Here is a 20,744-nt window from a genome sequence, read left to right as displayed (position 1 = left end):
CGTTTATTAGAAAAATTAGTGAGTTTTGCAAGTCCTGTTGTAAGTGGGGTGAAATTTTCCTTGCATATCACATCTCACAATAAATACACAAGAGTTGGGAGTAATGAGTTTGTCTCATAAAAACCTCAAAAAAAACTTCAGTGACATTTATCCAAACTTATGTAGGTTTATCCTAATATCGAGGAAAAATATAACCTGTAAATGTTTACAAATGAACTTGCATTTAAAAATTGATTAGCATGATAATATTTGACTCTTAGAAATAACATTTGTAGTGTGTATGGTCAAGGCTGAGTTCCAATAAAAGCTGTCTGTTTAGTTATTCGGGAATGGCATCAGCCCATGACCAAATGTCACTACTATATCTTTGTGGTAAAAGTTCACAATTTTTAAGTTAATAAATAATATTTATTCCACAAAGCACTCATACTAGTGTCTGGCATTGTGATCGATTTGGATGCTCATATTAGAATGCTCACATTAGAATCTTAACCAATCTGCAAATTTTTATGGATCATTATTTTAAAAGGAAATCATTGGGTTTCATCAAATTTTTGACACAAAGTTCCCTTCCAGTATCTAGTATAATTGACACGGTTGTGGTTGCAAAATAGAATTTTGTGTGTGGCACTTACTGAGAAAAGCCTTTTACAGCTTCAGCAAGATAGTTAATACGTTTCTGTCAAGAGACAATGTTGTATTGTTTATTACTGCTGGGTAATATACATTTGGAAACTAAATATCAACAGTAATCTATTTTAGTCAACTGAACTCATTTTTATTCATCAAACAAAAGAGAAATTTGTTCAGTTTCCTTCTGTTTGAATTGACAGAGAAAACTAGCAGATGAAACTTACTGGGTTTTTCAAATTTCGGTCATTTTGATATAACCTGGTAGCAAATGCTTCTAAGGATCATGACAGAGCAAATTATCTCCTTTTCCCAGTAAACAAAAACTTGTTTCTGTTTAGCACTGAAAAGACAGGAAGTTGGATAATTTTCCATTTAATTTATCAGCACCTCAGAGTTTTCTTTCACACAGATTTAATAATGTTCCTCAAATTAAGTAATGATTTAGGGGATATCTTAAATATAAATTCTGATGCAGTGATGGATTATTATGACTACTATCTCTCTGAACTGGCTTGTTTTGTCGAATTCAGAAGATTGTTGAGATTGAGTTCAGTAGAGTATTGTGCAGAACAACATTACTAGACATGTGCAGTGGTTAAAATAGGTTTTTGTTTTCAATATTCTGAACCAGATATAATAAAATTCTTACATTCGATATAAGATTTAACAAGGAGGATAAGTTGCCATTTCTTCAGACTTAAAAGCTGAGAATGTTGGAACCACTCAGCAAGTCAGATAATAACTGCGGAGAAAGAAGAACTAGGCTAATATTTCGGATTGTTGACCTTTTCATCAATTTTTATCCACGATTTAATTTTGATTTATCAGCTGGTTGCAACATCATTGTCAAGTTTGACCATAACTTATATGAAAGCCAGTTCGCTAATGTTTTAAAAGTTAATACATTGAGAACTAAACACTAACCTGTTTGTCAAATTGACACGCTTGAAATGTAATTTTAGAAGTCTCTCTTAAAGTTACACATCTGTGATAATGGGTTACTTCGCATAATTTACAGTACTAGACATGGGTGAAGTGGAATAGCAATAATAAGTGGAGAGGCTTTGCTTCCCCCTACAGGACTGATTATGACTGAATTGTTAATAGGATTTGCACTTCAAAGATTAATGAGAAGTCGTTTTTCCTTTGCATTTTGGATTTAATCATACAACTTTTGTACTTTAGTGAAATTGATGGAATAAACTTGCACGGCACTTGCGACTGAACAAAGAGCATTTGTTTGCACAGCATAATGACCACACACATTCCTAGAACAAGTAGCAGTATCGTCAAAGAACATGCAAGTTCTTACATTCATGGTTACACATGTCTGCAGTATATCCATAACCATGTCAACTATGTTGGGAATTTTAAAATAAAATGCACCTGAATTGCTGGTCACTTTTTTTTATAGTGTTTTCAATTTTCATACTTCCCTCTTTTTTTTACCAGTTGCATTAAATTTGTATTTTAAATGGTACTTGTTTAACAAGAGTAAAATTGAAACACAAGTATCTAAAACAAATGCAAGTTTTTTTTTTCCTTTTTTCAGTTATTGGGCAGACAAGTTATTAATAAACATGTGCAGAGCAGGACCACCTACCTGCCCTAATCATATTTATTTCTAAAAACAAAAATAGACTTGCGTAGAGGATTGATGGTTCATCTCTTATGGAGTAGTATTAGAATTATTAACAAAATTTGTGTTTTTAGATGAGCAAAGAAACAAATTAATTTCAGAAACCAATATTGTTCTTATAAATTTAGCGTACAGACCTTCAGTATGCCACTAAGTCTCTTGTTTCACAGTTGCTTTGCAGAGAGGAATTTATGTGCGTTACACTTTGTAAAGTTTTTTGCCTGTGTATTTGAGATTCTACATTTGAAAGTTCATTGCAGAATGGATTAGGCTTAAACAATGGAGCAAAACAGTATCTGCATTAAAATCAATCACTTTCTTTTTACAAAGAATGGATTCAAGCATATTTCTGCAAAGTTAATAACAGCATTTGCAAGGTGAGAGAGGTTACGTTTCAGCAATATTTTACATTCACTCTTCACCTTTTGAAAGTGTAGACGTAATTGTTGTAATTGAATCTGTGCTTGTTTTAGTGGCCAAGAAAAATTTATTTATTGATTAAACGTGATTTTCAATTCAAGACTTTTTATGCGGTGTGAAACATGTTGACTTCCTTACTCTCTCTACCTTTTGGGGTGAAGTTTGATGGCACCACAGAGGTGAGACTCAGCAAAGGATGCACTAGCTTGTCGACTAGTCTCATTCATGATTCCCAGTGGTCATGCATATTGGGCAAGAGATGTCATTGCAAAGAAGATCTTTCCAACAGATACTGAGCGTGGAATTGAAAAGGGGATGGACTCCTAGTGGCATGCTGGGGAAACAATGGCACCTTTTCACTAACATCCCAGCACTGTCTTACTGGGAAGCGATAAGATTTTTCATTACCGTTTTAAAATTTAACAGAGAACAACTCCATTCTGGTATGCCCTTGAGGACTGCATCCTTGCCTTAGCACAGTCCATCTGCCCTGTGGGGCAGCAAGCCAGTTGTCACAGTAGACCCTCTGGTTGGACCCTAACTTCACTGGCCCACCCATCATCCTTAATTTACAGAGTCAGGAGAAAGTGAGGACTGCAACTGCTGGAAATTCAGAGCCAAAAAGTCAAAAGAAAAGCACAGCAGGTCAGGCAGCATCCAAGGAGCAAGAGAATCAACATTTTAGGCATAAGCCCTTCATCAGGAATATTAGAGAAACAATGGCACATTTTCACTAATATCCAGCACAGACCTACTGGGAAGTGATAGGATTTTTTAACCATTTTAAAATCCAACAAATAACAACTAAGTCGCATGATAGTCACTTTGACATCTCAACAATCTCTGCAAAGATCAGCCCTTTGTTTTGCTGTGTACCATGCCTAGGTGTTTGAGTCATAGACTTAGATGCCATTCATTAAGTATCAACAAAGGTGATAAAGAGTGTAAAGAAAAATGCACGTTTGAATCAAATGCTGTTATTTTATCATGGTTCAGGTGGATCATCAATGTTAGAAAATTGATTTGAATGTGCTTAGGATTCTTTTTAATAAATGCTTCTAAAATGCTTGGTTTTCCTCAATACATCTTGGTACAAGATCAAGGTCACAGAACAAATTAGGAAGGCTTGCCCAAATTTCTACGGTAGAGTTATGTATTTAATTACTCGGTACTCACTGCATTAGAGAAGCAAATTGTACTAACCAAAAGGAGAAATCATTGAAAGTGCACTTACTTGCTGAACATCTCAGGTAGAAAAGTTAGCTACTTGGGTAGTCCATTTTATTTTGTGATAAGTGCTTCGTTTCCTTATTTCTGGTTGTGTAACAATTGATCAGTATTGAGCAAAATGTATGAGATGTTCATGGCAATATAGATTACTACAAAAATAATTTGTGTACATATTACTGCATAGGTTGTCTTGCAAATTCATCCTAAATATCTTACCCTTCTGAGATCCAGCATCCAAACCAATCTTATGTGATTTTTTTTGAGTGGTGATGTACCGTTTTAATTTTTTCATGCTTATTAAGAATACATTTAATCTATCATTTACGTCTCTAGACTTCAATTAAAGTTTATTTGCACGAATATCTTTCACTGCTTACAGTTTGAAATGATAATGCAGTGGCAGGGTTGCTTTAAATTTTATTTTTTAAAAAACTGATCAAAGTGTAATTTAGAATTTGCATATAGATTTTGCTGTGGAAACACTTTTTGACCAATGCCTGAATCTTTAATATCACCACCTTATGAAAACTTAATGTTGCTAAACAATAGTACTTGAAATTGTTATTTATCTTTTTGGCTACCTTTTTTAAAAAAAATCTGAGAAATGAGTATTACAACTATTTTCATTGGTTTTTGAGACTGATTTCTCAATATGTAAAACTGCACTGATAAAATGCATAACTCTGAAAACTTCTCAAATTTAAATTGACCAAATTGAGTTACTTTCAAAATAGATTGTGCTAAAAGTTTTAATTCCATTTATGTTAATTGTATTAATATGTTAATTTTTAAATTCATCATCCTTGTTCTTTAATGTTAAAATTAATACAAACTTCCAGTAAGTTGAAAGTATAATTTGCATCGCTGAAAATTTAGCATGGCAAAATCTAATAATCTCATAATGTGGGATGCAATATTTTACGAATTGTTACCTGCGTATTTTAAGTGTACTTTAGGAACATGACATTCAAGATTATTTTCCTGTCAGAAATGATTACATACTTTCATACAAAGACTTCTTCTGACTAATTTAGCAGCCACAACTGAAGAACCTGAGGTGGTCCCTGATCCTGTCAAGCAAACTGATCGGGTAGTGAAAATTGCTGGAATCAGTGCTGGAGTTCTGGCTTTCATCCTCCTCCTCCTCGTTGTGGTAATGATCGTCAAGAAAAGGTACTGTACTGTTTGTGTTTCTAGAATGAATGCAGTTACTAATTGACTTATTGCACAGAATCCATAATGCATTTCTAAAGCAGTTTTAAGTAGTTTGATGATAATTGCACTTTGTAACAGTGTTTGTCTCTTTTAACAAAATATCTAATTACTTTATATAGTAATACCATGATATTTCATATAACCAAGAAAAAAAACTAACAAGAATGCATACTGCTTACACATTTTATTTAAGGAAAGAGTGGCCAATGCTCATTTCAAAACTGCAAGAGGAAGTAGACTTGATCAGTTCTTAACATCTAAATTACGAGTGACATGAATTTGGTAAATGTTTTGATCCCAAGTTCTGTAACGAGTTTCACCTCGAACGTTTGTGCTGTTTTCTAACCAGCCATGGCTTATCTAAAATGTAAAAAGCCCAATGATTACTCAAGTTTTCACGCACCATAATTTTTTTGACATTATTACTGCTGATGAGAAACTCTTGCCTAGATTTATGAAATTTTCTAACCTGTGACACTAGCTGAATCTATAATGATCCCTCTGGTTGGTAAACCGCCCAGCAGAAGGCCACAGTTAGAAGTTAGTACTGCAGCTTTTTGAAATTGAAATTTTCCTGTGAAGTCTGAAAGGAAACATCGATGGACCTTCCTTAATTTATGATTGAGGTATCCAGCATTTTTGCCTTGGTAAGATGCAGGAATGTAATGAGGAAAAGACTATTTTTCTGAAAACTAAATGACTCAATGAAATATTTTGAGATTAAGCAGAGAAGGAGAAATAATAGTGCTGCTGGTTTAACTTGGCAAATGGAGGTGTGACTGAATGACATGAATGTAGGAGGAAGCTTTATCAAGTGGACTACAAAGGAAGCATGGTGGATATATTATGGAGTAGAAAAGGAGAAGAGTCAGAGGAAGGTGAAGGCCACTTAAAGACATAGTGAACTCTGAGGTATGTCAAATAGGCAAAGACAAGTTGACAAAGTGGGTGGAATAGTGGCAGATGAATTTCAAAGTAGAGAACTATGCAGTGATTCATAATGGTAGATCAAATGTAGAGTAACACTACAAAGTAAAACACATTCTAAAGCAGAGGAATTTGTGTGTATATATGCATAAGTCATTTGAGGGTGTTGGTGCGAATGAGATACAGCAATATATAAAGCATAAATAAAGTAATAAAGCTTTACTTAATAGCTTTTCATTAATAGAGTATAAGAGCAATGGGGTTACGCTGAAATTGTAAACAACACAGGTTCAATGTCAACTTCAGTATCACCTCTAGGTCTAGGCACCTCACTTTACAATGAGTGTCAAGGCATCACTGGAGAAGGTGTAGTGAAGATGCACGAGGATGAATCAGGGATGAGAAACATAAATTACATAGATTGAAGAATCTGAGATTGTTTTCTTTGGAGAAAAAAAGCTTGAGAAGAGATTTGACAGAGGTACTCAAAATCATTTGAGGAATCATTTAAGGGGTCTGGAGCGATCAGGCCAGGGAAAGTTATTCTCACGAATGAAAAGATCAAGTACACAAGGGAACAGCTTTAAGGTAATTGGAAAAAGAAGCAATGAAGACAAAGGGAGAAATGTTTTCTTGCAACAGAATGTAAGAATCTGGAATAGAACATAGAGCATTGCAGCACAATATAGGCCCTTTGGCCCTCGAAGTTGCACTGCCCTGTAAAACCAATCTATAGTCCGTCTAACCTATACTATTCCATTCTCACCCATATGCCTATCCAGTGACAGTTTAAATACCCTTAAAGTTGGCAAGTCTATTACTGATGCAGGCAGTGCATTCCAAGCCCCTACTACTCTCTGAGTAAAGAAACTACCTCTGACATCTGTGCTACATCTATCACCCCTCAATTTGAAGCTATGTCCCCTCGTGCTATCCATCACCATCTGAGGAAAAAGGCTCTCGCTGTCCACCCAGTCTAACTCTCTGATTATTTTATATGTCTCAAGTAAGTCACCTTTCAACCTTTTTCTCTCCAATAAAAACAGCCTCAAGTCCCTCAAACTTTCCTCAGAAGGCCTTCCCTCCATTCCAGGCAACATCCTAGTAAATCTCCTCAGAACCCTTTCCAAACCTTCCACATCCTTCCTATAATGCAGTGACCAGAACTGCATGCTATACTCCAAGTGCGGCCGCACCAGATTTATGTACAGCTGCAGCAATGACCTCATGGTTCCGAAACTCAATCCCCCTACTAATAAAAGCTAGCACGCCATATGCTGCCTTAACAGCCCCATCAGCCTGGGTGGCAACTTTGAGGGATCTGTGTACATGGACACCAAGATCTCTCTGCTCATCGACGCTATCAAAAATCTTACCATTAGCCCAGTGCTCTGTATTCCTGTTACTCTTTCCAAAGTGAATCACATCACACTTTTCTGCATTAAACTCCATTTGCGACCTCTCAGCCCAGCTCTGCAGCTTATCTATGTCCCTCTGTAACCCACAACATCCTTCGGCATTGTCCACAACTCCACCGAACTTGGTGTCATGCACAAATTTGCTAACCCATCCTTCTACACCTTCATCCAGGTCATTTATAAAAATGACAAATAGCAGTGGACCCAAAACAGATCCTTGCAGTACACCACTAGTAACTGAACTCCAGGATGAACATTTCCCATCAACCACCACCCTGTCTTCTGTCAACCAGCCAATTTCTGATCCAAACCGCTAAATCAACCTCAATCCCATGCCAGTATATTTTGTGCGGCCTACCATGGGGAACCTTATCAAATACCTTACTGAAATCCATATACAGAGGAACGTCGATTATCTGAATGCGATACGCAGGCACTGTCCCATTCAGATAATTGCTATTCAAATAATTGATTCAATGCCTTTCCTCTGGGGCTAAGAGTTTTTGGTTTAGTCCGTTCCCTGTTCAGGAGACTAAACAGTAGCACACCATGCATGAGTCCCTGCCCCTGCCCCCCTCCCGATCCCAAACCCGTCCAACTCTGTATAACACCGCCACCCCCGCCCATCCCCCAACCCCATGCAACACTGTCTCCAGGGCGGCCAGACTGGACACCAACATCAAGACTGCTGCTGCCTTTTGTGGGGGGAGGTGAGTTTACACATAGCGAGCGCCCGTATACACACACACACACACACACACACACACACACACAACTTGTTCCTGCAACGTTTTGACACGTTCCACCTTTGCTCTGTACAGAACAATGTTAGAGAGATTATCCGGGTAAAGGGGTTTAGGGTACACCCTTGTGTAGAACTCCAGGCAAAGTGTGTGGGGAGAGCGAGAGGGGGCAGGTCGTCTGTCATTTGGAAACAGTGCCTGGACTCCCGTCAGTCCAGAACTGTTGTCGGCAGCATTTCAGTAAGCCAAGTTCACTTTTAATCATTGTAAACAAAGACGCAATCAGTGTTGGAAACATGTCTTTGATATAATGTTTCCATCAAGACCTCAAGATCTCCCTTGGATAATCTGATAGTCGGATAATCGAGGTTCCTCTGTATACCACATCAATTGCTTTACCTCATCCACCTGTTTGGTCAGCTTCTCAAAGAACTCAATAAGATTTGGGAGGCACGTCCTACCCTTGTCAAAACCCTGTTGACTATCCCTAATCAACTTACTCATATTGAGGTGATGATAAATCCTATTTCTTATAACATTTTCCAACACTTTACCCACAACCAAAGTAAGGCTGCCTCTACTCCCCTTCTTGTACAAGGAGACGACATTTGCTATCCTTCAGTATTCTGGTACTATTCCTGTAGACAATGACTAGATAAAGATCAAAGCCAAAGGCTCAGCAATCTCCTCCCTGGCTTTCCAGAGAATCCGAAGAAAAATTCCATCCGGCCCAGGGGATTTATCTATTTTCACACTTTCCAGAATTTCTAACACCTCCTCCTTGTACACCTCAATCCTATCTAGTCTTAGTGCCTGTTTTTTTCAGTATTCTCCTCGACAGCATTGTCTTTGTCCAGTGTGAATACTGACAAAAAATATTTAACACTTTCCCAATCTCCTCTGATTTCACACACAACTTCCCACTACTGTCCTTGAATGGCCCTAATCTTACCCTCGTTATTCCTTTACCCGTTATATACCTATCAAAAGCTGTAGGGTTTTCCTTGATCTTATCCGCAAACAACTTCTCATGTCCCCTCCTTGCTCGTCTTAGCTCTCTCTTTAGGATTTCCCTGGCTAACTTGTATCTCTCAATCGCCCTAAATGAGCCTTCACATCTCATCCTAACATAAGCCGCCTTCTTCCTCTTGACAAGTGATTCAACTTCTTTAGTAAACCACGGTTCCTGCGCTTGAAAACTTCCTCCCTGTCTGACAGGCACATACTTATCACATACACACAGTAGCAGTTCCTTGGATAAACTCCACATTTCTATTGTGCCCATTTCCTGCAGTTTCCTTCCCCATCTTATGCATCCTAAATCTTGTCTAATCGCATCAAAATTGCCTTTCCCCCAACTGTAGCTCTTGCCCTCCGGTGTATAACTATCCCTTTCCATCACTAAAGTAAACATAACTGAATTATGGTCACTCTCACCAAAGTGCTCACCTACCTCCAAACCTAACATTTGGCCGGGGTCATCACCCAGTACCAAATCTAATGTGGCCTATCCCCTTGTTGGTTTGTCTACATACTGTGTCAGAAAACCCTCTTGCACACAATGGACAAAAATGGACCCATCTAAAGTACTTGAACTATTGTATTTCCAGGCAATATTTGGAAAGTTAAAGTCCCGCATAACAACTACCCTGTCACTCTTGCTCCTATCCAGAATTATCTCTGCTATCCTTTCCTCTACATCTCTGGAACTATTCGAAGGCCAATTTAAAAAAAAACTCTCAACAGGGTGACCTGTCCTTTCCTGTTTCTAATCTCAGCCCATACAACCTCAGTTGATGAGTCCTCAAATGTCCTTTCTGCAGCCATAATGTGTCCTTGACTAACGATGCCACACTCCCCCCTCTTTTACCATCTTCTCTGTTCTTACTGAAACATCTAAATCCTGGAACTTGCAACAACCATTCCTGTCCCTGCTTTGCTCATGTCTCAGAAATGGCCACAACATTGAAGTCCTGAGGTAACGACCCATGCTGCAAGTTCACCTACCGTATTCCGGATGCTCCTGGCGTTGAACTATACACATTTCACACCAACTTCTTGCTTGTTGGTGCCCACTTGCAACCCTGAAACCTTATTTCGGACCTCCCTACACTCAACCTCCTCTATACTTGAGCTATAATTTAGATTCCCATCTTCCTGATGAACTGGTTTTACACTCACCCAAAGAGGATTAGCAAATTACCCCCCAAAGATATTTGTGCCCCTCTGGCTCAGGTGAAGACTATCCTGTTTGTAAAGATCCTACCAACCCAGAAATACCCCCAATTATCGAAGAATCCAAAATCCTTCCCTCCTGCATCATCACTGTGGCCACATGTTCAGCTCCCCTCTCTCTCTCTCTCTCTTCTCTCTTCTCTCTCTCTATTCCTCACCTCGTTGGCACGTTACAAACCAGAGATGATAACTCTGTTTGTCCTAGCTCTTAGCTTCCACCCTAGTTCCCTGAATTTCTGCTTTAAGTCCCCATCTCTCTTCCTGCCTATGTAGAGCATGACTTGCTCTCCCTCCCCCGCAAGGATCCTAAAAACACGATCTGAGACATCATGAACCCTAGCACCTGGGAGGCAACACACTAACTGTGAGTTCTCTCTCATTCCCACAGAACCTCCTGTCTGTCCCCTTAATTTTGGAGTCCCCAGTCGCTAATGCTGTGCTCCTCTTACCCCTTCCCTTCTGAGCAACAAGGACAGACTCTGTGCCAGAGACCTATGCTCCATTGCTTACATCTGGTAAGTCATCTCCTCCTCCTCCTCCCCCCCCCCCACCCCCCCCAAAAACAGTATCCAAAATGGTATACTTGTTGTTAAGGGGAGCGACCACAGGGGATCCCTGCACTGCCTGCCTTCTCCCTTTCCATCCCCTAACGGTAATCCATCTACCTTCTTTTACCTGAAGTGTGACTACCTCCCCATAACACCTCTCAATAACCCCCTCCACCTCCTGAATAATCAAAGTTCATCCAGCTCCAGCTCCTGGAGTTGAGTACCTATGAGTGTGATGGAGGTAGGTTCAGTTGAGGCATTTAAAAGGGTATTAGGTCTGCAAAGGAATAATATGCAGAGTTAAAGGAAAAGTCCAGAGACCATAAGGAAATAACTAATTTAAAGAACTGGAGTAGATATGTTGGGCTGAATTTGTTTTTTTTCTGTGCTGTAGCAAATCTGTGAGAATGTTAGGTGATGTGGGAAATGATCAGGTTACAAATGGAAAATGGTTGTGGAGAGCAGTCTGCAGAGTGGGGCAAGGTGACACAACAATGAGAGGGTCTAAAGTGGATGTAGAAGAAATCGTGAAGAGGTTACATTATTCAAAGAGGATGTTTTAAATATTGTGACACACGTGGAAAGGGAAGAGTGTGAACGGTCATTCCTCTCCTTGCCGACAAAATTGAATGTTGAAAAGCATAGTATTTGTCTTTATGATCATGTTTCCTGACAAACACTGGGTTGTTTGATGTCTAACATAAATTGCAAGAGAGGCAAAATGCTGCTGAATTCAAGTGCAAAATAGGCTATGTAATATCGGGCAGTCAGATTCCAGAGAGGAGCAGGACCATGCAATGTTAAAATATCAGAGTTGAAAATCTACAAACCTGCATTGCAAAATCTGAACTATTGTAAACCATAGATGTGAAACGGACCCTGTCAGAGATCCTGGAGCAGCAATCTGAATGTGTAACTAACAAGAAATGCCACACAGGAACATAGGAGCAGGTGTCAGTCATTTAGCCATTTAGGTCTGTTCTGCTATATATTAAGGTCAGGTCTGATCTGCAAGCTAACTGTATATATCTGTCTCTGCACTTTGTATGCCTTAATATCTTTGGTTGGCAAAAACATATCAATCTCCAATTGAAAGTAAGTATGTTGCCTAGCATCAGATGCTAAACTGTAACCATACTTGCGGTGTTTACTTATTTTCCTGGTGAAAAGTTGGCTGAGTTTTTAGACTACTCCCCTCGTTCTCATCTGGCCAAAAAGGAGAAATAGCTCCTTCTGTCTGGATTATCAGTTTACCTTAACATCTTGAAAGTAAATTGATCCTAATCTCCAAATTTGTAAGAGAATTTCCTACACAGACTGAACACAATCTAGCACCTTGCAAATGCTCTACAAAGAAGTTCAAAGGCCCCACACACTTAAATAAATAGGCTGTGCATAATAAAAATATTAAATAATTTTTGAATGCAACCCTAGTTTGCGTAACCTCTCCCTCTAATTTAATTGCAGAATAGGTCTCGTTCTGGTAAATATACACTAAGCTCTCTACAATGCCATGACTTCTATCATGTTGTACATTAATCCTCTTGATATAAAAGTAAGAATTTGATTAGCATTTGCTGGTACATTTTTTGCATCTGTTATGACTCAGTGAGGAGCAGTGATCAGCCCCTTTTAGTCAACTGCAACAATTTCTTTTTTCAGCAAGTGGTTATCATTTTCCAATTAACTTAGTTAACCAGATCAAAAATTAAGGAGAGCCCATTCCAAGGAATGTTTATTCAATGAAAGAATTTTATTACATTTTGAATCCAAAAAATGTAAGAAATATGACATCAAATGCCCACATAAACAAAAGATAATAATGTTTACCAATAAAGAGGGTGAGGAAAAGGATGTCTAGTACGGGTAGGGTAATAAAAGCAAATGTAGATCTTAAGAGTCCCTTGAGTTTCAAGAAAAAAGAAATCTTGAGTCCAACTGCTTAGCTGTAGCCCTATTTCACCAGGAGTGGCCACCATTGCAGATCACCTTGATTTCCCTATGAATGGCTCTCCAAGTTACTTTTTCACCAACACTGGTTTTTGAGCTTGAGAGAGGGACCAAGAGCAAAAAGCCTTTTAACGTCTTAATGTTATTGGTTAATGTTGCTTTTTCTGTCCTTGTTTTAAGCAAGCCCCTGAATTTTGGTCAGTTTGTATCTTTCAAGTCTAGATCATTGGTTTTTCAAACTGAACACTCGACAGGTAACCTTTCACCTCCATTACTTGCAAGTGGAGTAAGATGAGAAACAAATGTCTTCACACATCATTGAATTTCAGTGCCTCCTAATTAAGATGGTTGTTCTGTTGCAGCCAGTTTGTATATTCCATGTGAGTTGCCTATCCTTGTTATGTGATGACACCAGCTATTTTGGGTCAATGCTGTCCTTTATTAAAATTATTTTTAGTCCATGAAATTCTTGGGTATTCAAATCAAATGATTAACGGGTAAGTACAGAGAAGCTATCTCCTGGAGTGTGGCAAGTCCGTGACAAGCAGGCGAAGAACTAGAGCAAGGGCAACAGGAACAAAGCCAAAAACATTTCTTCGCATAATGGGTGGTGGAAGTCTGGAACTCTCTTTTGAGAAGTTGTTGATAGATCTTTGTTAGGCAAGGGTTTTAAGGATTCCTGATATTCTGGAGGAGTCCTGAGCAGACTCAAAACATGACTCTATTTCTTCTCCACAGCCCTGCTGAGTTTCTCCAGCGTCCTCTGTGTTTGATCACATTTCTAGTCTCACATTGTTTGGCCTTTATCACTTTGAAGAAAGCTCTGGCTATGAATTAACCACAGTCCTGTGAAAGAACAGAATGAGACAGTGAAGGGATACAATGAGTCAGTGATTTCAGTCAGATCACTTCCATATTTATTTTGAATGAATTGAAGGCTGGCAAGCAGAACATTTTATGTTTCAAGAATCCAATGTCAGTTTTCATTCGAGAAGATGTAATGAAATTAGAATTAAGATAACTCTCCTTCAATAATACACTCAAGTCCCAATTCCAGAAAAGCTGCTCCCACTATAGTTAAGTGGCATTTGCCCCATTTCTATTACGACCTGTCATTGGATGCTTGTAAATAATATGGTATTTAATAAATGAAGCTAATTTTATGCTCAGGCACTAGGATAACTAGGAACAGATTGGAGCCAACCTAACTTGTGTACCATCAGCAGAAAAGATCAGGACACCTTCGTGTTTTCATATTCTCAGGATGTCGTCCATATATACACAGTCAGTAAAAGGATTGTCATGCCACCTTGTCATAGGGTTTTATAAGATGCCTGCAATCAGGTCACGATGTTCACATGGAGGTGCAATGGTATTTGGAAACCGTAGTGACTGGTGTAATTTATCCTATGACCATCTATGATTTGTCACAGTCTCGCAATCTGTAAGCTGAAAGAGCTGATAGAATGGTTGGTTAAATTGATCTCATATATAAACAAGCAATTTCTATTAATAATGAATAAATATGAACAAAGCAAAGGCAAATGCTTATGCTCTGAAGGCCAAACTTGTATGTGACTAGTTTCTCGTTTTGTGCAAATTCTTGGTCCCCAGAAGCCATGTTGTGTTGTTGAGTATTTTGAAATCAAGGTACAGTGTGGATGAACGATGTGTGAATAATCATTAGTCGTCTGTAATTGTAGTGTTTGTCATTGTTGTAGGTCTTGTGGGGGAGCGACATATAAAACTTTTCACTGTACTTTTCATGTAAAAGTACATGACAGTAAATTTCTCCTCTATTCTGTTGTTATCAATAAGGTGATAGGCTTGTGAACAAAAGAATAAATTAACCTTCATCTGTGACAATATAATTTGCTGACTTTTTTTTATTGGTAATTCGAACTATCATTATCTATTATATAACAATACAGAAATGGAGTGTACAGTTTTTGTTTGGTTAGCCTCATGTCTGTTACTTGCAGAAGGTTATTGTAGAAACCAAGTTACAGAGAAATCCAAGTATGTAGGGTTTCTGTTTGCCTGATGTGCAACTTTATACTTTCCTCAAAACGAGTTATGTTTTATCTCATGGAGTTTGAACATCAGGCTTTGCAACAGTAGTGGACTCACATCATTAAGGGCATTTAAATGGTCTTTGAGTAGCATATGCATGATATTGTCATGATTTGGAGATGCAGATGTTGGACTGGGGTGTACAAAGTTAAAAATCACACAACACCAGGTTGTCGTCCAACAGGTTTAATTGAAAGCACACTAGCTTTCGGAGCGATGCTCCTTCGCCTGACTGCAACCTGGTGTTGTGTGATTTTTAGCATGATATTGTAATAGTGTAGGTTAGATGGGTTTTAGATTGGTTTCAAGGTTGGCACAACATCGAGGGCTGAAGGCTATAATGTTCAATGTTCTATCTACACTGCATACTATGCTACCTGTCTTTGAGGCATTAGCAAATTTGAGTATCTGGGGCTTTCTGTCCATCATCTAAGTTGTTAAACACTGTAAATAGTTGAGGCCCAAACACAGAATTTTTCAAGCCACCTTAAGCTACATCTTTAGGACACCAGCCCATTATCCTTAAGCGCTATCTCTTGTCACTCAGCCAAATGCTAAACAGGTCAATAATTTGGTTTATATTCAATGAGCTTTAATTTTACTTAAACATTTCTTATCATGATTTATGCAATGCCTTCTAAGAGTCCATATAAATAACACCCATAGGCATGTTGAAATAATTCAGTTTGAGTCACCATTTGTGACTCTCCTTTACAAATCCATTCTGGTGCTCTCTGATGAATTCAAAATATTCAAGGTATTCAGCCATCCAATTCTTAATTATAGACTCGAACAATTTCCTGACTGTAAATGTTAGGCTAATCGCTCTGTAAATTCTCTGGTGGTCTTTCCCACCTTCCTGAAATAGTAGAAGCATAGATATAATTTTCCAGTCTAAAACACAGGTTCCTGAATATAGAGAATTTTGGGGATTGTGGTCAGTACATCTACAATGTTTCTTCTCTTCCTTTAAAATCTTTAGATGGGACGCATCTGGTCCTGAGAATGTATCACTTGTTAGTTATTTTCTTAATTGCATTTTCTTCATTAAACTAATTTTGATTTGATTTGTCTCTGATTTCGTATTAGTTTCTTTGGGAAGTCTGCTATTTTGACCTCTTTCTCTGGACATGCTCATACAAAGTGACTATTCAACATGTTTGCCATTATCTTCCCTTCACTGAATTCTTAACGCATAGTGATATATTTGTGTATATTTTGATATGCCTTGCAAGTTTCTTTTCAGACTTCCGTTTTGTAGCTCACGTGATGTGTTTGCCATGCTTTATTGCTCTTTATCTATGGATTTTTTTTTGCATCTTCATATAAATTTATTTTTTAGTCTCTTACCTCTTTAATCATCCAAAGAAAATGGAGCTCTTGCACCTCAGACAAGATTAGGTTTTGAACATCTCCCACTGATCTTAAATATTTTACTCATCAACAAATTTGTGCAGTGCTCTATGCAGGTCTCTGTCTCTTATTGAATTCAGACTTAACTATGTCTAGAATCGGAGCAACTGTTTTACATATTTTATCTTTAAAGAATATGTTAAACTTGACTATCTTACAACCTCCTTTTGATAAATGTTCATGCACTGTTAGGTCACTAACTAAATCTGGCTCATTACTCATTACTAAATTTGATGTGACATGCCCTCTATTTGGTTGTAGGACATTTTGCTGCAGTAAACTATTCTGAAACAACTTGAGAATGTCTCCTAAATAAAAACCAAAAGGATTGCAAATGCTGTAAATCAGACGCAAAAATAGAAACAGCTAGAAAAGCTCAGCAGGCCATGCAGCGACTGCAGAGAGAAATCAGAGTTAACATTTCGGGTTGAGTGGCCCTTTACTGATTTCATTCCACAGATGATGTCAGACCTGCAGAACTTTTCCAGTAATTTCTATTTTTGTCAACAATCTTTCTCTCTGTCTCTGCTCGCCCCTGACCTTTACTGCCTGGTTTTCTAATTCCTGCATTTAGAGGAATGCCTACTTGCATCTGCGTCTGTTAGTGGGAATCTACATCTCCCCACTAATGTCTGAAATCCCATGTTGCTTTTTCTTAATTCTACCAATCACCTATCTATAATCGATTATTTGGCGTTATATCCTGCCTGACCATTTGTGTGATTTTGTTCTTATTGATTAAGGCTAATTCTTCCCCTTCAGTCTTTCCTGGTAGTCTTTAATTTTGTGTGTAATTCCCAATTCAAGCCATTTTGTAGCCATCTCTCAGTGATGGTTGTGATATTGGTGTCTTCTAATTAAAATTTCACCTTCAATTCATTCAATTTGTTTCTACTACCCAATGTGTTTGTATAAGGAGAATCCTTATGGTCTTGATACTGTAACTCTTCTGTCAGCTTCTATTATTTCACTCAGATGTTTCTGATTTCTCTCCTAGCTTTGCAAGTTCTAATTTTCGCTCTTTCTTCCAAAGCTCAATTTCTGTTACTCTCTCTCCTTTCATTTATTTTCCATCTGTTTTCTATGCTACCTTTTGATTTTGAGCCCATCTCACTTTTCTTAAACCCTTTGGCCCTAACTCACAAGTTTAAAGTGCCTGTCTACTCCTTATTTATCCCTTTTCATTCTTTGCTACAAGGAGTCTGATCCCAGCTTGGTTTAAGGGAAGTGTGTGTCTTATGAACATGGAGCGGGAGCAGGCTATTCATTAAGTTCGCGATTAATTTGTTTATTAAGAATTTTATAATTAATCTATCACCTCAAGTCTACAATTCCATCTCTCCCTAATAGCTTTTCAATCCCAATCCTAACAAGAATCTACCTACCTCTACCTTAAAATATTTAAGGCCTCTGTTTATACATTGCATCTTCTTTTCAGTAAAGCTACCTAATCTAAACCTTCATTTCATTGCTAACATTCAAATTACCCAGACGCCAGACTCACTGCAGCACAGGTTACATATCCCTCTTCATTTATTAGAAAACATAAAGCTCTAGTTCTGAAATATATTGACCCTATAAATGTCATTGTGGCACGATTCTCTTCTCTCAGCTAGGTTCACATCATTATATATGTAATTGGCCGCTCCAGCTCGATTCTGTGCCTGCATTTTTCTGAAGTGTTGCCAAAATCTTATATAAAAATTTTTCAGATACTGATCTCCCTCCTTATGTATCAGTGTGTCTCCAATTTGTACTCAATCACAGTGACCAAGTCAGAGAGAGAGAGATTCAATATGTACAGATAACATTTTGCGATTTATGCACCAGGACTCCAAAATTCTGCAGCCTTCTTCTTTTCAATAATATGCACCACCTCTATTCTTCCTGAAAAAATCCATACCTCTGATTTCCCCACATTACATTCCATCTGCCAAATTTTGGCCACTTAATCTTTCTGTATCCCTCTGTAGTTTCATTATCTCACTTTCACCATTTGATTTTCCATCTGTTTTTGTGCAATAGTGCATTCACTTCCTTCATCGAAGTCATTAATAAATTACTGTCACTCCAGCACTGTGACATTTCACCAGTTATTGCTTGCCATCTTAAAAATTTCCCTTTAATTAGCCATTCTCCATCCATGTTACCATACTGTCCTCAACATCTTGGGCTCTTATTAAAGTATTCATCACATGTTCAGTCTGAGTGTTACAACGTTCAACACTGGTATGTTATTTGTATTATTGTTGTACTTGTGCATCAGAGTCTCAATGTTTATTTAAAACCATGGGATCTTGTGCTGTTATTCTCTTAAACACTTAGATGTGACTTTTTGTCTACTTTAAAAATGAGTGCCACAAAAGATCATAGCATAAATTAGTGGTCTGGTCTAGCATCGTGTGTGTGTGTGTATGTATGTATGTATACAGGGGGAATGGAGCATATGCTCTTTTGACTACATACAACTGTAAGACCTTGCATGTGGAATGATGATACACACACTCGTGTGAGGCCTCGTTAAATAACACAACTTCCATAAATTACCTCTAAGGTTTTTCTGCATCTTCAAGACAGATTCTAAACTACCACAACCACACAATTTAAAGTGAGTTATAAAAAGATTGCTTGTGAACAGTACACTAATCTGTTGCAAAAGATAATCATACAATCAATCACTGACAGATGGTCAGTCCTGGTCGATAGTAAGATCTTCTAGTGAGACACAAATTCAAATCATCTCCTTCCTGCAACTTCTCTCAAAGTTATGCTTAGAGAGTTATACAGATGATCACGAAAGTAAAAGAGTTATTTTCAAGGTGATTAGCTAATACCTCTATTCGTACTGCAGTAAAACATGTAGAGTTACGGAGTCATACAGCATGGAAACAGACCCTTCTGATCAACTAGTCCATTCTGAACATAATCCCAAATTAAACCAGTCCCACCTGCCTACGTTTGATCTATCTCTCTCCAAACATTTCTTGTTCATATACTTATCTAAATATCTTTTCAACATTGTAACTGTACCTGCGTGCACTACTTCGTCTGGAAGTTCATTCCCCACACGAACCACTCTGTTTAAAAAAGAAAGTTCCTTTTTTTAAAATCTTTCTCCTCTCATGTCTAGTCTTGAACTCCCCTCCCCTACACTAGGGAAAAGACACCTACCATTCACCTTATCTATACCCTTTATGATTTTATAAACCTCCATAAGGTCATCCTCAGCCTCTTATGCTTCAGTGAAAAAAGTCCCAACCTATTCAGCCTCTCCTTATAATGCAAACCTTTTTGAAATACTTTTTTTGAAATGCTACATCTCTTCCTCTATAAGTTCTCCATCTCCTTTGGAGTGCTGAATTTTTTTTTGTTAAAATCCACCTTCTAGCTTAGTTCTTCATTATCTGAATTAAAAATATTTCCCAGCTCTGCCCTAACATGCCGAGGCACAATAACAGCTTCTGCAAAACTGTTTTTCTTGGCAGCATATACCACTTATTCAAGGCTTATCTGTGAAGAGGCAGCTTAGAACCTCTACAGCATTTTGTTTCATTTTTTTTTTAAAAGCCTCTGGCCTCATAAGGTATGCTTGTTAGAACTTTGGACAACCTTTGAATTTTATCAGATATTAGTAAATCTGTATGATCTGAAAGAGATGGAGGCAATTCTTCTGTTTTCATTTTCCTTTCATGAAACTTGGATAACCCTGAAGAAAGGTCATGCCCAAAACTTTGACTAACTTGCTCCTCGGAGGCTGCCTGACCTGCTGTGCTTTTTCCAGCGCCAAGCTTTATCAAAACTGGATTTTTTTTCTGTATGCGCTCTTCCCTTCAAAGGAGGAGTTGGCTGCTAGAGGATCCAAATGTTCTGCTTCAGACATTCAGTTTGAGAGATAAGCCAACTGGCTTTTCCTATGAAAGCCAGAGTTTTCATAGACTCATAATTGAAAAGTATTTTCTTTTTATTTCAATCATTTACATCATCATTCAGTGCGTTTTCAGAAAATAGTATAAAAGTATGGAACCTGTAAAGACTTAATTCTGTTTCACCTGCTACAAAAACAAATGAATGTAAGAATTAGGAGCTGCCCATTTGGCCATTCAGCTCATCAAGCCTGCTCCACCATTCCTGCTCCATCAGTAAGATTGTGGCTAATCTATCTAATAATTAATTGGATTGACTATAACAGTTGCATGCCCTCCATCAGTGTTTCCCAGATTTTTTTCCCATTGTGATTCTGTTTTAAGAATTCAAATTTGTTGCTACACATCTGAGCACCAAGGATCTGGGGGTAGGAGGT

General features: G+C 38.0%; 1 protein-coding gene across 2 annotated transcripts in view; it reads left to right on the top strand.

Moving 5' to 3' along the window:
* Positions 1-20,744, top strand: part of ptprk (protein tyrosine phosphatase receptor type K) — a 610,797-nt gene that overhangs the window by 488,382 nt on the left and 101,671 nt on the right. For both annotated transcript variants that reach the window (XM_060851099.1, XM_060851091.1), the window contains exon 14: positions 4,957-5,095. In XM_060851099.1, the coding sequence (XP_060707082.1) occupies positions 4,957-5,095 (139 nt within the window). The remainder of the gene's footprint in view (positions 1-4,956; positions 5,096-20,744) is intronic.

The sequence above is a fragment of the Hemiscyllium ocellatum genome, chromosome 3, assembly GCF_020745735.1.
Source record: "Hemiscyllium ocellatum isolate sHemOce1 chromosome 3, sHemOce1.pat.X.cur, whole genome shotgun sequence".
NCBI lineage: Eukaryota > Metazoa > Chordata > Chondrichthyes > Orectolobiformes > Hemiscylliidae > Hemiscyllium > Hemiscyllium ocellatum.
This window is presented reverse-complemented; position numbering and strand designations above follow the sequence as displayed.